The 21,557-nt window shown below is 43.8% G+C and overlaps 1 protein-coding gene across 4 annotated transcripts in view; it reads left to right on the forward strand.

Annotated features, from left to right (window-relative positions):
- The window catches only part of dnmt3ab (DNA (cytosine-5-)-methyltransferase 3 alpha b), a 45,070-nt gene continuing 23,513 nt past the window's right edge, over nt 1-21,557 (forward strand). The window contains exons 1-6 of one of the 4 annotated variants that reach the window (XM_030444028.1): nt 1-156; nt 1,411-1,680; nt 5,624-5,731; nt 12,819-13,170; nt 18,228-18,274; nt 20,654-20,800. In XM_030444028.1, coding sequence (XP_030299888.1) covers nt 1,600-1,680; nt 5,624-5,731; nt 12,819-13,170; nt 18,228-18,274; nt 20,654-20,800 — 735 coding nt within the window. In that variant the 5' untranslated portion in view covers nt 1-156; nt 1,411-1,599. The remainder of the gene's footprint in view (nt 157-1,410; nt 1,681-5,623; nt 5,732-12,818; nt 13,171-18,227; nt 18,275-20,653; nt 20,801-21,557) is intronic. The other 3 variants (XM_030444029.1, XM_030444031.1, XM_030444030.1) reach the window with 3 other exon arrangements.

The following is a 21,557-nucleotide window of genomic DNA, read 5'->3' on the forward strand; positions in this document are numbered from 1 at the left end:
CAGCCGGCAGACAGTCTGCAGGCCCCTGCAGTGAGAGCGGTGCATCTGGAAGAGAGCTGGCCGGCTGGGGAGGTGGAGGACGGGGAGAGAAGAGGAAGGAGGCTCCGGGAGGCAAGCGAGACAAAAAGGGTCAGGCCTGGGACTTGGGAAAATCGGGTAACGAACACACAGCGATTCACGCATTTTTAAATCCGTTTAACCCGGCACTAGTAGCCGCGCAGGAAGGGTAACCTTTATGCGAACAATAACGTGAAAGCCCCGAGAGCGGAAGGCGCTCGATGGAGACGGGGAAATAGCTATTTTAGTGGGGTTTGCTTCTTTTTTTTTTCTTTTTCTCCTCTTTTGCAGATATGCTGATTGGACATCGCGACGTGCACTTGAACTTGACCGAATTTTAGAGCACGGAACCGGGACCGCGGGCTCCTGGAAAAAGCCACTGGCCTCATTAAAAGAAAAAAAATATAACGGCGATTTATAGTTGAGTGGCCGTGGCCTGTAAAAAAAAAAAAAAGAGAGAGAGAGAGAGAGCCACAACCCCCTGGGTCATATTGCAAGACTTCCCCTCCTGCACAAAAAAAAAAAACCACGTCTCAAACTTTGCAAATTTTCTAAAAAAAAAAACAAAACGCTTCGCCAATTGAATAATCCACGCAGAGTGGGTCGATGGCAGTGAGTGGAGAAAGCGTGTGGCCTCGGTTGCAAAAGCGTGATGTGCGTGGACATGCGGTGACACTGAACGCCCGTGTTGCCCCCCCCCTTTTTTTAAAATAATAAATTGTTTTCTCAAGATAACACGTTATGGTTGTTGCCTGCAATTAATGTTTTTGTGGGAGGGAAGGACTTCATTCGCAGGGGATGGTGGATAAGTGAGAGGCGGCTGTCATCAATCTCGATTTCTTTTTTAACCCCTTAGAGGAAATTAAGGACATCCCATGTGAATGTAGATGTGCAGGCTGATGATCTGTCCTTTTTTTTTTTTTTTTTTTTTTGCACGTTTCCACGAGTGCAACAGTGTGTGGGCTCCTCTCTGTGTGCGCATGGCTGACTGCTGGAGTCACTTTAACCCAGAAGCTTAAGGTTAAACATGAAATATTAATGATTTAATAATATATAATCACCCTGGGTTAATTCTGGGTGCATGACAGAAGCCATTAAAGTCGACTACTGTACACCGATACAACCTTGTGGCGTTAAAAAAAAAAGTAGAAAAGTGGCCCAGGCCCTATAGGCAATAGCAGCCATACAGTATCCTATGCCTGTGAGGGTCCTATGCATGACGTGCACTCAACAAAAGGGAAAGCTGATGCTCAGAAACAGCCTTCGTATGACAGGAAAAGTGAAATGTAACCATTCTCGTGCGATCATGAACAAGCAATGACTGTCCCTTTTTCTTTTCTCCCTTCTTCTCAGGAGAGCCGAGAGAGAGAGGGAGAGAGAGAGAGAGAGAGAGAGAGAGAGAGAGAGAGAAGAGGGATCATCTCTCATTCCTTTTGTTTTGTTTTGTTGTTTCTTTGAGTTTGTATCCACCTCTCACCCTCCACATCGAGAACATTAAGCCCCCCCCCCACCCGCCCAGAAGAGCCCCCCGCCTTCACCGCGATGCCGTCCAACACTGTCACCAACACCAACACCACTGCATTCAAATCCTCAGACTACGCTGACTCACCTGGAAGCAGAATGGTAAGGTGGACGGAAAAACACGTGTGAAATATGAAAGCACGCCTCAGGAATCTCGCTCGAGGTATTTATGAGGCTCCTCTGAAAGCCCGGCATGTTGGTGAATGACTCGGGATTTCTCGGCTTTATTGCCAGAAGGTTCAAAAGGTTCATTCAGTGGTGTTGTGGCTTTTTTTTTTTTTTTTTTTTTGAATGAGTTAGGGATAAGCTGCTGATTAATTTTGGATTTACTCTCCATCAGTGCAAAATGCAATTTATCTGAAAGGCCTCACGCTCTCCAGATCTGATTTAGGAGGAGATTACTCACTCCAGCGATGATGTAGTACTATTTTCCTAAAAATATCTGTAAAGAGCGCGCATGTGTGCATGAATGAGTGCAGTGTGTGAGTGGTGTTATGTTGATAGTATATTGAGGAAGGCACTCAGATATGGTGCAAGTTAGGGTCAAAGCCAATTAAAAACCTTTCCCAATTTTATGAATGTCAACCTAATGCCTTATTGATCCGGAGAGACTGCAGCATAATTTCCTTCTTTTCAGTGGAGAAATAGTCAGTGTCCATCTGCATACGGAGTGCCATGTCACCTCTCATGATGCAGACAGGCTCATTATCTCAGTCTGCAGCATCACTGATGCTTCGCAGCGGCAGCGGCAGCATCCCCGCGCAGCCGGCTGCTGCGAGATGCAGCCGTATTCTGTGACAGTTGCTGCTGTAATGGTGGTTGGTGACGTGGGCGTTGGCTGGTGTAGGTTGAGCTGGAGCTGGAATGGCTCTCTAGCTCTGTTTTTTTACTGGGGGGGATCTGTCCTCTTCCTTCCATGTTCCCATTACACAGAACTGCCCTTAGTCTTGTTGCCTGGCAACAGACATTGCCTTAAATAACCGGCTACCCAGATGGAAATAGGGTAAGAGATATTGACAATGCAGTTGGGTTCACTCCAGGCAACAACAAACCATATTTCAGGTTTATTCTGTTTATTTTTCCCATTGTGCAGAACACATCAGAGTGGAGCTGTGTGTGAAAATGGCGTGTTATTTTCCATTCGGTGTGTGTCTGAGCGTTCGCTCGGGTTGGGAATTGGATGAGCGGTGCAGTGTAGGCTGTTCCTGCAGGCACCACTGAATTGTGTCATCCATGTAAGTGGTTCCCAAATGAGCCTGCACACCAGGCTGCACTCAAAATGTGCTATTATCTATGCAAATTCTGCCGCCCTGTAAGGAAAAACTGAAGCACCAGGCTCTCTATTAGTAATCACACAATGAACGGGGACCATCTGCAAAACACGTACTCTCTCAAAAGCATTGAAATCTACATTTAAAATAACCAGCTCTGAATTTTAATCCGGAAATCCACCGAGGAATTTCAATGATTTTGGAGCGATATTTGTCAATTACAACCCTGTTTATCCATTAATCACAGCATCGGTTACTCACTTACATCCATCTCTTTATGCAAATCAGTTTATCACCCCAGGACCCTAATGGTTGATGGATTTATTCCATTTAAGAAGCCAACACTCTCAGGGTGTAACATGGCCTGACCTTTTGAAATTCCTGCTGGTGTTTATTAACATCCTCCAATCTCTTAAATTATTGAACAAGTGGAGTCTGCCGGACTCTGTGTGTGCAGGAGTCCAGTTTCTTGAGAGCAGCTTTTAAGAAGGGCTGCACAATTAATCTGAATCCAAATCCAAACGTGGCCAGTGTGCAATGTACAAATCAAAGGAAGCTGAAAATATTTGGATGAAAGGTCAAATGTGTGACAAGACAGCGTGATAATGACGTGCTGTGCTGCTGCAAAGAAGCCCTGACATGCAGTTCTTGAGAAAACATGTTTGTTTGGTACAGACCTCAAGAAATGTCCCATCCTGTTAAAATAATGACGCAAAAATGACAGTTCTAGCTAATCTTGAATCATCTTGCAATCGTAATATCGATCAAAATAATTGCAGTATGATTGTGTTTACCGTAATGTGCAGCCCTGTTTTTTAAGGCTTTTACTGGAAAACAGAGCAGAGAGAGAAGGTGATGACTGATGAGATGACGCAAAGGTCCCTGACAGAGGTTACAACATGTATCGTGACTCGTCAGACTGTGTGACCCGGTTAGGAATGTGCAGAACCAACCGCAATCATTTCTTCGTGCAAAACCGCTGCATTACACATCGGCTTACATACAAAAGTGATACGGTGTGTTTACACTGCGAAGGATTTTGTCCCAATCAAAAGCTGAATTTTCATCAGTGTTGACAAAAATGTTTACTCCGTTGTTAATTATGTTGCTCACTGTCTAATGGACTTGCAGGTGTAAGCCCACATGGAGTCATGAGAGACCGTCGCAGCGGTGAAACAAACATTTTGAAAGCATTGTTATACATGACTCCAAACAGCATTTAGTCAGTATTGTTTGGATTGTTGACCGACCATTTAGGTAGCTGTATCTCACAGCTACGTAGTGTTGCTTTCATGGACGTCTTTGAGTCTGCCAAAGGGAACCCATTGTTTTCAACCACACAAGCATCATAGACTGTAACTGAAATCCATTATACAAAGATGATTTCGTTATACAAGAGAATTTTGAAACCGTGTCTATTTACATTGAATAGGAATAATTCCAACCCCCAAATTTGTTCCCCTGAAATTTTTTAACCAACATTTCTGGTTGCTGCGATGTATAAGATCCAGTGTTTAGGATTTAGGGAGGATCTATTAGCAGAAACTGTATATAATATTCATAATTATGTTTCCACTAGTGTATAATCACCTGAAACTATGAGTCAATGAGTTTTTGTTGCTTTTGAATGATATTTATATCAACAGATTGAGTGGATCCCCTTCCACTGAGTCTGGCATGTTACGCCGCCTACAGTAGCCCAGAGCGGACAAACCAAACGAGTCTGGAGAGGGCCTATCACGTGTTTTATCCACTATATCCTACACACTGGACCTGTTTCCAGATAATTTAGTAGCAATATTGTGAAGCAGGATGGTGATGTAGCTGCACATGTGCAGTGTTACTATAGTTTGCTTTGTATTGGCAGAATTTAAGGTGTTGCACCTGTCCCTGGCCTCCCCTACTTGTCTTACTGTATTAAACATGATCCATTATAGACGACAGAGTCATGCGGTTCCTTACAGTAATCTTCTGTCATGTCATCCTCGCCACAGTGGCCGAGATTAAAATAAAAGCACTTAACAACAAGTCAGCGGAGGGACCCGGTCACCAGGATGCCCTACGGTGCTGAGAGCTCATTTATCTTGGGGGGAATCTCACATTCACCACTGAAGGAATTTAATAAGGACCCAACCCTCCGCCCTCCTCACCGCAGCTGTCAGGAATGGCCTTGCAAACTCATTTGCATTCAGATCTGGTGCTGGTGGTCCTATTCAGTCAATATTGAAACTCAAAGCATCTACATTAGGATCATCTTTTCTCCCATCCACCCCAGGGGTACTTGGTGGTGGCGGACATGGGGCTTTGTTCATGGGGGTAGACAGTTTTATTAATCAAAGGGAAATTGCAGCAAGGGGGAGGTGGGGGCCGGTCGACGTCTTTGTAACGGTGTCAAGAGGGGATTGTCTGCGGAAGGTCAGCGCTGCGTCCGTGGAGCTTTCACTTCAGCCGAGTTCAAAGGAACGTGCCACTCAGTTTTCTATCTGTCTCATTGTCCACTCAGGCCAGCGACACTCAGGAACCCACTGCAGTCCCCCCGAAATGTTCAAGTGTTTCACTTAGGTACAGTTTGGTGTGTGTCGTATCACAACTAAAGCATCTTTAGCTGAAGGAAAGCAACCACTTAGCTTACCGTACGCACAAACGCCATCTACCACAACCTGGAAAGACGCAATGTCTTATGTGCATCCAGGCCTGAAAAAGTTTGACAATATTACTCCAGTTATTAAAAGTCCAAGGTATGTTGTACATGATGTTTGTATTTGTTTTGACAGGGTGAAAGCACAATACTGGACATGGACCTGATGACAGAGGAGAAGTCGGCTAAAAGTAGCACCTCCTGTAAAGTTGGCAAGTCTGGAAGGAAGCGCAAGCAGTTTCCAGTAAGTGTTGATCTGACATGTCAGACATTTTACATCTACATCCATCCATCCATCCATGGACACCTGTCTTAAAGTGCTTTTATTGTTAGTTTTCCAATATAATGACTAGACACCGCTCATTGTCAAAATTAGATATCAGATAGTCCCTCGAGCACAGCAACATAAAATAAATAAAACACATTTATTGTTTGTTCAGCAGAGGTATTCCTTTACCCGCTAATTACTACTACTGATAAAACATAAATACTAAAGGTGCACAATGCAACTTTTTTTCCACTAGTCTGTTATAAATAGAACGATATGAACATTTCTTGTCACGATTATCATGAGCAGAATGATCGTCCTTAATGATGTTTTCCCGTTAATAATCAAAATAAGCTTAACACTTTTAAAATGGCACTTAAACATACTGTAATCCCTTAACCCACCATTTTATTTGAACAGTTTGTGTTGCATCACAGAAAGGACGCACATCATCTGTCAGTGAAAAGGATGCCAGGCTACTCGAGTAGATATTCATGATTATCTAGATAATGGAAATTCACCATGATCAACTTATCCTGAGTGTTTTTGGCGAGAGTTTGATAAAATATGTTATTTTTCCATCCCTAGTCTCAAATAGAGACAGAGCTCTTGAAAGCTGATAGCCAAAGAGCTAATATGAGTTTCAGATGTTCAGAGCCATGTGTTTACATCTGTATTTTAAACATTAGAGAAGACAGGCTAGTGTTTTGAGAAGTCAAAGAGCACACTGCCCGGTTAGAAGTCTCAAAGTTCAAAAATATATGACTTTATAATCAAAATTGTTGCTAAATAGTTACATATAGTGCACCTTTTGATTCATTTTTTGTATTTCGTAATTGAATCTCTTCGGTCATAATGTCTGATAATATAAATCTCTCTAAGCATAATTTGAATTGTGTTAAAGGAGGAGTAAGTCATTCTGGACAAAGATAATTGAATATCGAGTTGCATTCCCAGGTTGTCAAATGTTGACGCTCGGGGTTGGTCATCCCAAATCTTAAAGGACACGAATCCAGGCTGCGGCATGCTCATTAAGAACTACGCCTATTTGAGCGGTATGGTAGTCAAATGTTTACAGCGTGCGCCACATAGCCACAATATCCGCAGTTCTATTCCAGCCCGAGTCCTTTGTTCCCTTTGTTTGCCTCTATTTGCGTCTTCAATGTCAAATAAAAGGCAAAGAACATGTCGTCCAGTTTACATCTCAAGGCAGCTGCTCCAGCCGTCCTCACTCGCAGGGTGAAAATCCTGCTGTCGCTAAGAAGGGCGAGACATGATTAATCATATGAATATGGGGATAAATGCGCAGGTTTTTAGATAATCTTTCCTGGAAGGCAAGCATGGTGTTGTACAGAAATAGCTGTGTGAAGAATAGCAAAAGAGAGGTCGTATTGCAGTAATGGGGTGCGGACATTGTTTGACCATATGATAAGCATTATGGTGGGAGAATAGCTGAGCCCTAAGTAACCCTTCAAACAAAGTGTTTGTCTGATCATATAGCAGAGTGAAAACCACCTCCCCAGCCTCACGATCAGACCGAATTCACGGTTTAGTTTCACCTCATTAAAGGGTAACTCCACCAAGTAGTATAAAGCTTTTTGTGGCTCCAGAGGAAGCTGCATGTGATCTGATAAATTGCCTCCAGTGATGTCACTAAGTGGCGAAGTTGCATTGTGGGTAATGTAAGCGCCAGGTTAAAAAACAGAACTAGAGATACCGCCTTATTTATTCCTCGCATTCTTCATACTTTTCAAAACCAGGTGCCTACATTACCCACAATGCAATTGCTGGAGGCAATGATCGGATTACATGCAGCTTCCTCAAGAAAGGCTTTATTCTTTTTATATATATATATATGTATATATATATATATATATATATATATATATATATATATATATATACATTCCTACTGCCAAAGACCTGCAAATACCCTTAAAGGAATTGATCATTGTTTATCTAAACCAAATGAGTCACTGAATACATTGATGCTGGTGGAGATTTGAAGGTCTGGACCCAGGCCACCACCACCCGCACCACTTCTGGCGTGATTTGCGGGGGGCACTGTTAAACAATTCTTGCAGCGTTTCAGACAGTGTGACATTCACAGCCCCCTCACCCAGCGACAGGTCATATGTGCAGGGGCCTGATCTTCTCTCTCAAGCTCTCTATTCATTACTCCTTAAAAAACGAATGCAATACCACAAATGCCTTCGAGGAAAATCTGCCTTCCTGCTCTCTGTGACATCACCCCCTTTCTCCCCCATCATCGAGTGTGACCTTTTGGAACAGCCACAAACACTTTTTTTTTTGCCACATGACACATCATATGAACCAGTTTGTTGCCAGTACATCTCGGCCTGAAGTGTCTCATGATGGTCCGGGTTGCTCATTCAAACTTTGCGTCTTGGTGAACCATTGCACATTTGAAACTGAATTTAAAGATAATGAATATCTGTACAAAGATGACACCCAATCAGCAGCCTTTGCATCAAAATAAAGGTGTTGTTTCAGCATAATGCTTCTTTTGTACTCGTGCATAATCACCACACAGCCTCCGCCATGTTCCTCAGCCACGCACAGCCACAACACCAGCACCATTTATAATCTGTTTGTGATGTCTTTTGTAGTGAAAAGGCCTGACTTAACAATGACTCTTGGGCCGGTTTGTATCTGGGTATGTTTTTTTTTTTTTCCCTGAGATGTTATCATTTGCATAAGCCTCTGCTCAGAATCATGTTAATTAAATCTCGCAGTGTGATTCAACAGACCCCCCAAAAAAAGGGGATTACAAAAATGTTTACAGATACGTATGGCGAGTAGGGATATGCCAGAGGGCTTGTGTCGGCGTGTGTTTTAAAGAGGAGCCGAGCGGTCCCGACCAATCGCAGATAAAGACGAGATATAGTCAGAATCAGGGCGCCTGAGCGAGTGTTTTAGCAGCTGTGGGGGATTGACCACATGTGCCAGACGCTCCAGTCGGATAGGTGTTTCATTGTTGGTGTTGTTGCGAGTAACCGCTGGCCGACGTAATGCGCTGTCTGTAAGGCATTACTGGACTTTTTGTTTGAATCCAGATGTTACTTTGTCATGTTAAAGCCCCTGTACAGACTTTTCATTTAGTGTTGATTTTGGCGGCCCCGCTGGACGAAAGCGGTAGTGTTTTGCCGGAATGAAGACTGCATTTCCCATGAGCTCTAGTGCCCACTGTCGTGAAGACGTTTGTCTGGCCGGCGCGTGTAGATTTGTTTTGGAAACGTCAGAAAGACGATGGGACTTGCTTTGAAAACGTTTTTTTTTTTACAGCAGCTATCTGCAGCGTGCATATGGACGATGTAATGTGTCTATTTGTATTTCTACTTAATATAATATGCCGCCGGTGAAACAAAGTAATGCTGCTGTTGCGCTGCAATTTCCCAGCTATATATATTACCCAGGGTGCTACAGAGCTAGCGTTACAGCAAAGTCACAGTGATTGTGATGGATGTTTTGTTCTAAGTAAGAAACTGAATCATTTGTAATGACAGAGGATATTACCGATGCATCGTTGCAGGTCGGCTGGGCTGAAGCATACACACAGCTGAAATGGATGCGTGATCTAAGACGTTTGTTGTCGTTTTCACGAGTGTAGTATCTAGAGCTTATCTAGTGGTAACGTTAGCCAGCTTTGTTGTAACAACATAAATTCATGTATTGCTGTAAACTACGTCCCGCATTACATTTCATAAATGAAATAAAATTTACAAACCTGTCTAGGAGGAATCGAGCGAATTCTGGATCCGACCTGAATCCCTTCAAGCCCTGCAACTCTCTCCATCTCTGGAAGGAATCGCCAATGTTTATCCGTGTTTTAGCCCTAGCTCGATCGGATTCCCTCTTGGCCTTTCGTTGGTTTTCGGTTCGAATTCTTTTTCTTTTCTTTGTCTCATTATCAGCCATGACAAAAGTTTTAGCTCGGTTAGCACTGGCTAGCGTAGCAACAAAACAGCTATGCCGTATCCTGAATGTTGTCAGTTCCGGTCTGACTGCCGTAAATCGTTTCGTCAGTGGTCCGACCCGACCAAGGCCTTTCAGAGGTATAGAATTAGACTTCTTAGAAAAAGCGTATCTTCACGCTGATGGGCTCATTTGCTGTTGTAGGTAACAGAGACACATCAGCAGAAACCAGAGACTTTTGCATATCCAGTTAAAAACTCCGTACAGGGGCTTTAAGCATGTTAATGCCTCAAACCTTTTCCCATAAAGTGCACAAACATAATGGACGTAGAGACTGTTGAATGACTGCTTAAAAAAGATGCCAACCGTAGTAAAGTATTTATTCATCCACCTGAGTTCACAGGGTTTCTATTTACATATTAACTGACCTTGCTGATCTTTTACTATCAGGGGTCCACGCTGTAACATTCACTGCCTTCAGATAGTCCGGATTAGGTTAAAAAATGCTCGCCTGGTTACTTATTTTAACCTCTAACTGACCAGGGGGGTGAACTCCCATTGACATTTAATATCTTGTTTTCAAGGATGTCCTGGCCATGACGGGCACGGTACAGTACAAGTACAGCTGCAGACATAAAACAAAGAAATAACAGATTCAAACGGAAAACCAATTTCAGGACCGCGAGATATCAAGAAACATTCACCGACGTTCGGAACGTCTACAGCCAGATGTAATTTACAGTCCCTCTAAATGCATCAAGTGGAACCAGCCCTCGAACATACAGGTAATTCTGCAGGTGATTTTGAGCAGAGGGCGCAGCAGATGGAAAGAGTTTAACATCCATTTGTTCAAAGGCTTTAGATGCATAGGTACGACGGAAGGAGACAAAGAATAGGCTTAAGAATATGCCAGTGATTTAGCCTACTGGTAGACAAGGCAGACAATTAAACCTGATCGTACAAGGAGCAATGGTGAGTAATATACATACACATTCGTAATTATTGTAATAAAGAACATGCATTTATATCAAATCTATATTTAAAGTAGCATTAGTCACATTTCACTTGTTCTTATTTTGAGATAACAAGTCGTTATTTCAAGAAAGTTCCTCATTAATTTGACCTATTAACTCATAATTTTGAGGCAATTGAGTCATTATTTTGAGAAAGTTAACATCATTAATTTTGAGAAATTGTATTACTTTTCAAAAAGTTTGTCATTATTTTGCGCTACTGAGACGTATTTTTGAGAAAATAAGTCATTATTTTCAGGAAGTTCCTCAATATTTTGCAATACCGAGTCATCATTTTGAGTTATTAAGCCACAATTTTGAGAAGGTTTCTCATGATAATGACCTTAAAGGATTTTTTTTTGTCCATTACATTGGCGGCAGTAAGCTTCAGTAGTAAGCTCTGACGCTGCAGTAGTAAAGTTGAATGAGGCAGCCAGTGTTTCATTTTGACCTCTGTCTGCCTGTCTGAGCCGCCTGATTTGCCATCGGTGACCTCTGACCTCTGGCAGGGGCCACATGTAGTTCACTGGGTCAGTAATCTGTTGCATCATTCTTCCAGCGACAGTTGTGTGTGTGTGTGTGTGTGAGCATATTCCCTCAGTTTGCGCTTGTGTGTTTGTTGCCGAAAACCCCCCACACTCACTCTGAAAGCTTTTTGTACTTCTGAACTGAGTCGGAATATTAATAATGCCTGAGCGGTGGATTTGTTTGTTTTCATTCATCGTGTCAAACAGATTTACTCGAGTGCCGCGCTTTGTGTGCGTGCAACTGTTCAACATTTACAGTTAATTTGTTTTCAGTTACTACAGTGATGAAGTCATTCGGAGGTCTGCGGCCTGCGAGGAATGCTTAAAAACCAACTTTGGCTTGATGTAGCTCTTTTTTTTACGATACAGTCCGACTTCCCCCTGAAGTTTATTTTAGCGGATCTGTTCCACATAATTTGCATTGCATTCATTACTCAGACGTTTTATAAGTCTCGGGGTCACATTAAAGCTAGTTATACATTGTGCTTTTTCAAATCCATCTGCGAGAACAAGATTAGATCTGACCTTTTAGCCTCTGGCGCAGGGTTTTTGTGTTTGCTAAATATTGCCTGCTGAAAGGCAGATACTTCCCGAGGCGATGCTGTCGCCTCCCTTAAATGCAAACTGCTGTACCTACGTCTGCAGCGGATGAAAGCTTTCGGCGCTGCTCTCATCAGTGTTGACAGTCTGATCTCACAAGACATGCTCCACTTTCTGCTCCCAGTGACCTAGTAATGGGATTGTCTGAGAAAGTGTGTTTTTTGTGGCTATTTTTAGGCAGGAGCGGAGACGCTATCACATTTCTTCAAAGTGTTGAGTCGGAAAAAAAAGAATCTTTTCTAGGTCTTCCAAGACGGGCGCAGCTTTTTTTAGGCAAAAGGAAGGTGTAACAACCGAACGTCTGCGGCTGTAACTTCAGATAGGTCACCTCTGTTTCTGCTTAGAATGAAATAGCTCGACGGGGCGTTCCAAAGTGGACGGAGTGGAGAACTTCTTCGTTGTCGCACGGCCAACATTCCTGACATGTTTCCGTGCTGCTGTAATGATAAAAGCACGGCTACAGGAAGCTCACCAGTGTACCTGATGAACTCTAATGTAATCCCCTCCTCGCCTGCATGTTAATGGCTGCGCGGCAGATTTACTGGCACGGCTTTGAAGTTTACAACTCTGGTTTAACAGAGCTGAAAGGGAAATGCCATAATTCACTGACTAATAAGTGCAGAAGTTGCGCTACGTGTTTGATTCTGTCCAGATTGAGCCGGAGAAGGCTTAAGGGATGAAATTAGGCTTATCTAATGTGAAATGGATGAATGCTTTGATTCACATTTGCTCTCAAATAGCCCATTCAGGCTAAGGAGAGTTTATCCTCACCCTGATAATGCCGGCTGCTTTACTTTTCTTCAAACACTCTGGATGATTTGTTGTAACTCCTGGAAGGTTTTGTTTATTGCTCAGCCACCTACAGTATATTCCAGTGATATGTCACACACCTTCAAAACACCCTCTCGAACAGCTACAGCAATAATCATCTCTAAAGCTGACAGATTGAGAGGATGTTAACATTTCCCCCTCTTCCCTCGCCCGCAGGTCGAGAGCTGTGGCTCTCTCAAAGGCAGTGTGGGTGTGGGCAACAGCTACACAGGGGTGGGTAGGCCGTCCATGGCACAGGTCCACAATGGAGACGTGGGCGGGCACAGAGACAGGACGTCCGATGCCTGCTTCCCCAAACAGGAGAAGAGGGAAGTGGAGAACGGGATCCCTAGAGACCCTTCCTCCCGCCGGGCAGAGGACAGCTCCCAGGGTCAGAGCCGGAGCCGGTCCCAGGAGAACGGATTCCTGCCCAGCCGGGAAGAGCAGGACTCGGAGAAAGACAAGGACGACAGCCTGACGCCGCCGCGCAAGAAGCGAGGGAGACGGAAACTGGAGCGCCCAACGAAATGTGAGTTTTTTTTTTCTGCCTCTGCTTCCTCCGGCCGGGCTATGTTTTGATCCAAACGAATCACGTGACTGGTACAAGATGTTGAGTAATGAACTGTAAATGGATGTTAGACACACAGAGCATGGCACCGACACTGCCAGGATTTGTAACGCTGAGGCTGAAAGTGTTGCGGTCACACTGCAGAACAGTGCTGTGAAGGAGAGGCACGAGCAGACACTGGATCTGCAGTTTAAATCAGACACAGCGATACTGTTAATACCGTTATTACACAGAATCTTATGCACACTGTGTTTCACTTGTTATGAATAACGCAGTGTGGTTCACCAAATGCTTTCAATATGCACAACCAGTTGATGTTTGAACGTGCCAGCTGCACAGCGCGACCAAAATAAAATTTCAGACAGCAGCAATGAAAAAAGAGAATCGATTAATAGATTACCTTTGAATTTAAGTAGCAAGAAGGGACAGCTGCAGTTCCTTCACACGATGCAATACCAATAACTGATAATTACCCGCTTGTTTTGGCCAATCACGATAAGATAACCAATTAGATTATGAGAGTGACAAGTCTGAAGTTTCGTTCATAATTTAGGACACAAAACGGCAAAGACAGCAGCAGTATTTAGTCTACGCTGCACTCAGGACATTACCAGCACAGTTAGAACAAATGGAATACTGAATATTATAATGTAGATAACAAAGCAAAGCAAGAAAAAAACACAAGCGAGCATAGGGTCATAATCAAATCACTAAATATAAACGATTGTGCTGCTACCACTCACATTAAACATGACCCCCTGCCACCACTGCTACAAAACAGTTACTAAGGAAACATTGAACTGGAGTAAAAGCACGACAAAGACAGTGAAATTAATAATTATATCTTAAATCAACTGCTTGAATGCAAGCTGTACACCTTTTATAATAAATATTTAAAATGAATCCATTTTTAAACGAGCTCTGGTCCCACAGAGGTCAGTCCGCTCCGGCCACAGTGCAGCAGTGGATAACCTCAGAGTGTGGAGATGATATAAATCCGGGGGGCATTGTTGGGAGAGAGTGGTGCTGACAGGTAGTTTTTAGTCCAAGATGGAGATTAACAATATCACTTAGCCGCTCCCCCGCGCTCTGCTTTTTAGTCCCATCTCCCTCTCTCTCTGTCAGCCACGTGTCTCTCTCGCTCCTCTCTCGGCCACAGAGACACCGGCTTTGACCTTGATGAGGAGTGCAGTAAATAAAGCCCGGGGAGGAGCGACTCGTCTCCTGGCAACGAGCCTCTGTCGGGAGCTGGCAGGTCTCTGTTGTGGCCGCCTCCCTGTCGGGGGCCCTGCCAGGTGGATGGCGTCGTGCCCAGAACTCTTCACAAACTGAGTCTGCACTCTGTATTCACCTGATCGGTGCTTCTAGGATCTGTTACTTCACTTCAAAGCAGGAAATCTGGGAGAACCCTGTTTGCGCTTCGAACCAGGTGTTCAGGGCTGTCGCCTGATCTGGGTTCGGGTCCAGTGCTAATCAGATACAGTGGTGAGCACAGAGGGCACGGCAAATACCTACATTTCACATATTCACCTTGATGATTAGAAAACATTTTAAAGATGTTCACACCATTAGGTTCCCAAAAAAATTGACAAGTCTGCTTTATGTGTTCATGTGTATTATAGCAGTAACCCTTGTAGTATAACCTACAAGTACTGGCCATTCATCTGATCATTAATACATCCGAGCTATAAATGACAATGTAATAGGGTAACAGCGATACACCAGTGAAAATTGAGGGTTATTACATCTTGTACGTTTGATATAAATGAATAAATAAAAGTTGACCATATGACGAGATGAAATCCTGCAAAATTACTCTGGATCATCTCCATTGTCATCCATTTTGAACCACCTTTTTTAAAAATATATATAGCCTAGTGTTGTCGAAACATGTAAGGGATTACAGATGTGCGCTCCTGATATGTACTTAACATGTCATCTTAGAGCGAAGAGTCAAACATGGGATGAGGTAGGTTTGACCGAAACCAGGTTTATGAAGTCTTTCACATGTTGAAGGGGCCCTCAGCGAGCCAAAGTGGGCCGCTGTCAACCGCAAAACCCATTAGCTGTGGGCTTAGCCTCTTCCTCTCACACACAGACTCACTCGCGCTCACACAACTAGTAGAGAAAAAAAAAACAGCGAAACATTCCCTCTCAGTCACTCTCACAGATATGCTCTCCAGCAGAAGTCATTGTTATACAGTAGGTAAATGGAGTTACTGACAGGTTAACCACACGTTTACTGGCTCTGGATATTGCAGTATAGCAGCACCCACAATAAACACTCATTTCATCATTATCTGAACTGAACTCAAATCTCTAAACACAGTGACACACCGCCGAACACTTCGCCCAGTTTGCACAGAAAATAAAAAGGTCGAAAGACGCACAGGAAGTAAAACGTATTTTAAAACCTTCAACAAACAGCAGACGGCTTTGAATCAACAGAATGAGGAACTAAGTAGACAGCACAAGCCGCAAAGACAAAGAAAAGACGTGCAGAAATTCAGATCAGAGATCTGTGTGGGGTCTGCAGGCCCCCGAAGACCAGCAGCAGATGTTAGTGACATGTTTTTTCTCTCTCTCTCTCTCGAGGCTGCGGGCAGGCATCGGCAGTCACGTTGTAATGTGTGAACGTAGAGCAGGATGGATAGTTTGTAGTTTGCTCGCCGCACACACTCACACACACATGCACAATTTCTGTTTGGCATCGGTTGAGTAATATTTGAAATGTTTGAAACAACGTTTGAGGAGTCGTTTCAATCAGGACATCAAAATAGTAAGTGAAGTGAGCCGGCTCGATGCAAAGGATTGTGGGAGCAGGCGACTGGGGAGCGGAAAGCAGCGGGAGTGGGCATGTGCAGTCTTTAAATAAAGGGCCACACACACTTTGAATCCAGATTACACCAGCAAAAAGTGCCTACAGTGCTGCCTAGAGTGTAATTGCGGAGTGATCTTGTGGAAATTTGAAAACCATCTCTCGCTGGACACCAGATCTATGACTATAACAGACATGCGGGGAGATATTAAACCCCAAGTTTGAACAGAGGGAGGGGTTGGTGTATTCATCCCAGAAAGAAGAGTGCTTGGTGTGGGGCGGTGTGGTGGATCGATAGTCAGCTAAACAGGGTTTCGGTCATCCATCTGGAGGGCACAGGAAGGATTGGAGCTCCGGCTGGAGTGGAACTGAGCTCCGGCAACACGAGAGCTGGAACCCACTCAAACTGGCAAGGTATACTCTCTGTGGGCAACGTTAGCCAGCTCCCCTCGCAAACCCAATGACCTTGGCAGTCCACGCCGCCTCGCCGATTTGTTATATAGTCACTTATTCGCGATGAGGACGAGGAGACCAGACCAGAGCAGGGAGGGATGGAAAAAAAAAAAAAAAGAGAGCAGGGGGAGGTGGGGGGTGGGCAGGGGCTCAGCTACACATGGAACCAACTTGAAGAGGCTGCTAAGAGAGCGGACTATTGTTTGGACAGGTCTGTAGGGCACTTCACTGACAAGCCAGAGTTGGCTGCGCGGAAAACACGCCATCAAAAGTTGTCGGTAGCCTCTCAGGGCTCAAGTGTTATGATAGTGTTTGGGCTTCGAGTCAGCAGATAGTCATGTTTACTCGGGCGATGCCATCATGCTAATTCAGGGCACAGCTGCTCGAATCACGTAGTCTGCTGGTGTCAGATGCCGGGGCACTTTTAGAAATGCTCGCTTATCTTGAAATCAAACAACAGCAACAGAGGCGATAGTGCGAGGTTCTGTCCTGAAGCTGCTTTTGCGCTTCCTGATCTATTTTTCTGGGGGGGTTGAAAAAACATCTCATGAATCATGAATCCTGACTGCTGCGTTAGTGTTTCAGTTGGGTGGCGTCCATGCTCCCTGGCTCACCCCTCGCTGCTCTGCTGAACACAGGAAAACAATGCTCTTTAAGAATGAATAACATGCCCTTGTTGTTGTGGTCCTCCACATCTTAAATCATGGCAGCCAAGTTACTGGGAAATCCCAACTGGAGCTTTTATTGTGTTTCGAGACTCTTTTTTTTATTAGGCTGCGGTTTCACTGCACGTCCGCCAAATATTTTCGCTGCTATTTTTGATGATCTTTACCCTCCTGCTGCAGCAGCAGCTCTCACTTTTGGTTTTGCAACTTCCTCTGCATTTAAAAGGCATTTTCTTTCCTGTGGAAAATATCTGTCTTTCTTAGTTTTAAATCCCTACAATATATCTGTGTTGGAAAGGGGGTATTTTGATGAAGTAGCAATACTGCGATTTAAAAAATTGTCCATTGGAGGTAAAAACTTAGAGTATAAGTTGGAGAGTATCTATCACAAGTAAAAGACGGGATTTGCAAAAAATATACATACACATATATATTTTCATTTGATTTACCATCATTGAACAGAAGAAAAATACCAACTTCTGCATCTGTCCACCTTCCAGTTGCACAGAACACAACTGCCTTAAGAAGAGCCTCATGTCTGATGCTGTTGAGCCTTTTAGGAGATTAGCAGGGAGATTATATACAACCCCAGAGCCACAGTCAAGTGAAGCAGTATGTTGTTGTCAGTGGTGTAGGAGGGGCCACACTAATAGCAACCAGCTGTGTGTCTCAAAAAAGGGGGAATATAAGGTCAGAAGTGTGACATATGCCAAAGTAAACCTGGCCGGTCTCCACACTCATCATAACCTCGGCAGCCACTCCAAACCCTCTGGGTCGTATCAAGCCCTCATAACGCACCTGAGCGCACAAGCTCCCATAAGCCCAGACGATTTAGGAGTTTCCCCGAGCCACTATCTTCTCAGCACTCTTATTAATTTGACTTTAATTTGATCAAACACGCAGTTAATGGGACGATGTGGAGGGCGAGCGCAACGATTTGGGTTAATAAATGTGTCATATGCTTTATTGATGCCAGTGAGGCCAGTTAAGTTTAACACAGATACAAGGATAACCAACGTGGTCAATTTCCACTGTGCCATGAATGATTCAGACCAGCTATTGTGTCGCTGTCTTCCCTCTAGATGTGGAGCACAAGGAGGAGGACGGGGGTGATGCAGTCAAGACCGAGGTAAGATTTCTGCTCTCTCTAGTCTTTGTTCTCAGGCTGATGTAACTCTTATGAAGTCTTTTACACTTGCCAGGGCTGTAGCAGCTTTTTTTGGGGTGAATTACCTTTCCTGTCACACACGCCGTGGATCCTCTGCATGCCAGCGTGATATATGGTCATGGTGCAGCTTGAATAGAAGCAGAAGTGCTTTTTTTGACTTGAAAGAAAAGGACAGTTTTTGTCACAGATAAACAGAGTTTGAACAGGATACTCCACCTGATGCCATCATACCGGTATGTTATAAAAAAACATCAACCGTCCAGTGTTTTTACACCCGGCTTCTTCTTAAGTTGTAGTGACCCTTGATCGTAGGTTGTGTTTACATGTTGTTTTGCATGACTGTAGCTGGGTAGGAATTGTTCAACCTTTTGAGAAGTGCACTCGTTTTCTTGTTGAGAGATGAGGAAGTTTATATGGTAAATATGAAGCTAAAGACATGCAGCCACTTAGCTTAGAATAGCATTTAGACCGGAAAGCCTGGCTCTGTCCAAGGATAATTAGGTACACAGGCCCCGTTAAAGGCACAGTTAAGTTGATTGTTGAGTCTCGTTTAATGCAAACACTTTGTTGAGGTGGCTTACCGCAGTGGTATTTGACGACCTGAGAATGAGACTCAACAATCAAAAGTCTACATAGTCTCTTCACAAGATACATTATGTTGCTTCATTCTCCGCAAAAACAAACATGCAAAAATGGAAATCCACCATTTTATAGGTTATGTGATGTACCATTTCTTGGGCAGGACCAGTTTGGGTTGTTGGCATCACGCTGAATGTTTACATTTGTGAGCTTTGAAGGTGCTGGTTGGTAGAGATGAACCGATCCACTTTTTGAGTTCCGATCCAATTCTGATACACCATACTAATATCAAAGCTCTATTTTTCTTGAGTGTACTTATTGGTATTATCAACTCAATAATCCAAATAAATGTTGGCAGTGTGCGTTTCTGGAAACCACGAATACATTGCAACTTTCTTTGGGTTAAATTTCCTGTTTTTGTTGTGGGTTATTGTTGTGCTTATGTTCTGGTAAGGTTTAGGCACCAAAAATACTACTTGGCCACAAAACATGGTTGTAAATTGTCCCAAGGTCTCCTTAAAAATATCCAGTGGTTTAATGCTTACGGATGTTGAAACAGTGTGGTCGCTGGCTTGGCAGCATCCACCTCCTGATATAAAATACTGGTCATCAACCTGTAATGTGATTGTGATATGACACGTAATATGGGATTGTACGTAACCTACGACACATACAAATGCAAACATATCAGTGGTTTGCTGAAACTTTAAGTGTCAGTGTTATATCCTGGAGACTAGGCTTTATCATAATTATTGATATTGCTGCTGTTGTTGGTGGTACTACTGTGTGTTTAAAGTTACATGAGGCTGTAGTAAACCACAAGCACTCATTTAATGTTTTGAAAAAGTTGTGCACAAGTGCACAACAATGCATTATCATTTACTCGTAAGTAGATTACTATACATATGTTGAGTGCAATGTCAAATTAACAATGAGTCAATCAAACTATGAAAACTGGATCAGTGCATGGATCTGTGATGTCAATCCCATATGTGAACTACGTCAGTATCAGCAACCGAGTATGAGTATTGGATCGGATCAGTTCCCACTCTACTGGTAGGTGGATTTTGTTACCTTCTGGGAGAGCCAGGCTAGCTGGTTCCCCCTGTTTCCAGTCTTTATGCTAAGCTAAGCTAACCGGCTGCTATCTGATGCTTCGTAACAAACAGACAGAAATGAGAGTGGTATCGATCTTCTCATCTGGCAAAGATATCAAAGCGTTCCTTCAAGTTTATTTCTGTGTATTGTTTAACCTTTTAACACCTTCTCTCTTGAAAGTAAACTCTATCTGCACCATTGCTTGACTAGAGGCTTCGCATAGTCGCCTTTCTTCAAGGCTTTTTCTTCTCCAAGGTCCAGAAAAGCTGAGTAGTTCTCCTGCCTTTGGGCTTGTGAAAGAAATGGTACCTGATGGTGTATAGATTTGAAATATCAAATACACTTGGGAGCTTGTCGTATCAGTCGGTGCTGTTGACCGCAAGACTGTTGCCAGGGATTTGTGATTAGACACTGTGGCATAGATGGTTGCTGCCTGGATAATCACAAACTGATTACACAATACGGCACACCAACATGCGAGTCATCTTTTTAGAAATGAGAAAAAACCCATCGCCTCAACCGCAGATTACCCACTAGAGTCTGTCTTAGTGACAGATTGAATGAGATTTACTACAAATCTGAATGCCTCATTATGAGAGGAACTCTAAAAGTAAGAATCGAGAACTAGCAGCTAACTTTTTTTTGTTTTGACACCTTAAACAGGGAGGTCGAGGCAGGCTGCGAGGGGGAGTTGGTTGGGAGATCAGCCTTCGTCAGAGGCCTGTGCCCAGAATAACCTTCCAGGCTGGTGACCCTTATTACATTAGCAAGCGGACCAGGGAGGAGTGGCTGGCCAAGTGGAAGATGGAGGTGAGTACCCCAGCCACCGTAGATGACAGGGTGAGTGACAGGTGTGGACCAAAGCCGCCATGCAGGGTCAAAGACAGGGCTTGTGGTGTGTTCACGGCCAAGTGTATTTGATGGGTCATTTGATATCTCATGAAGGTACCATTTATTTCAGTGGATTTTTCAGCGCCACTGGCTCGGTCAGCTCCTGCATTTCCTGACTTTGTTCTCGTCTATTGCATTAGCGGTGGACGGATCACATGCAGCTGTGTTGATCACATCTGTTTGATGCCTTGACATGATTCATGCTTCCTGGATGACAACGTTGCTGTAAATTTAGAATAGCATCATTCTGACTGCCTTTGGTGTCTCGGCGCTGTGGCGAAGTCAGGCTACATTAAAGGGTCAGTTCAACTAAATCACCAAAAAACATATTTTTCCTCTTATGCCTAATGGTAGCCAGCCATACAGATGGTCTCTTTTAGGGCTGGGCATGTGGTAAATGGACTATTTTGTCTCTTTTCTTGTCTTGCCGACCAATCAAAGCACTGTAGAACTCAGGTCAGCATTCACCACACTCACATGCACACTGACATGCCAATGGAAGAGCCACAGGGAGCAGTTTTGGGTTCAGTATCTCACCCGAGGAAACTTGAACGTGTAGACTGCAGGGGTCGGGGCATAGGGATCGAACCGTAGACACTACTGGTGGACGACCACTCTACCTCTTGTGTGACAGCCACCCTTGAAATGGCCTTTTTGACATTTTTGGGTACATTGC

The sequence above is a fragment of the Sparus aurata genome, chromosome 16, assembly GCF_900880675.1.
Source record: "Sparus aurata chromosome 16, fSpaAur1.1, whole genome shotgun sequence".
Classification (NCBI taxonomy): Eukaryota; Metazoa; Chordata; class Actinopteri; order Spariformes; family Sparidae; genus Sparus; species Sparus aurata.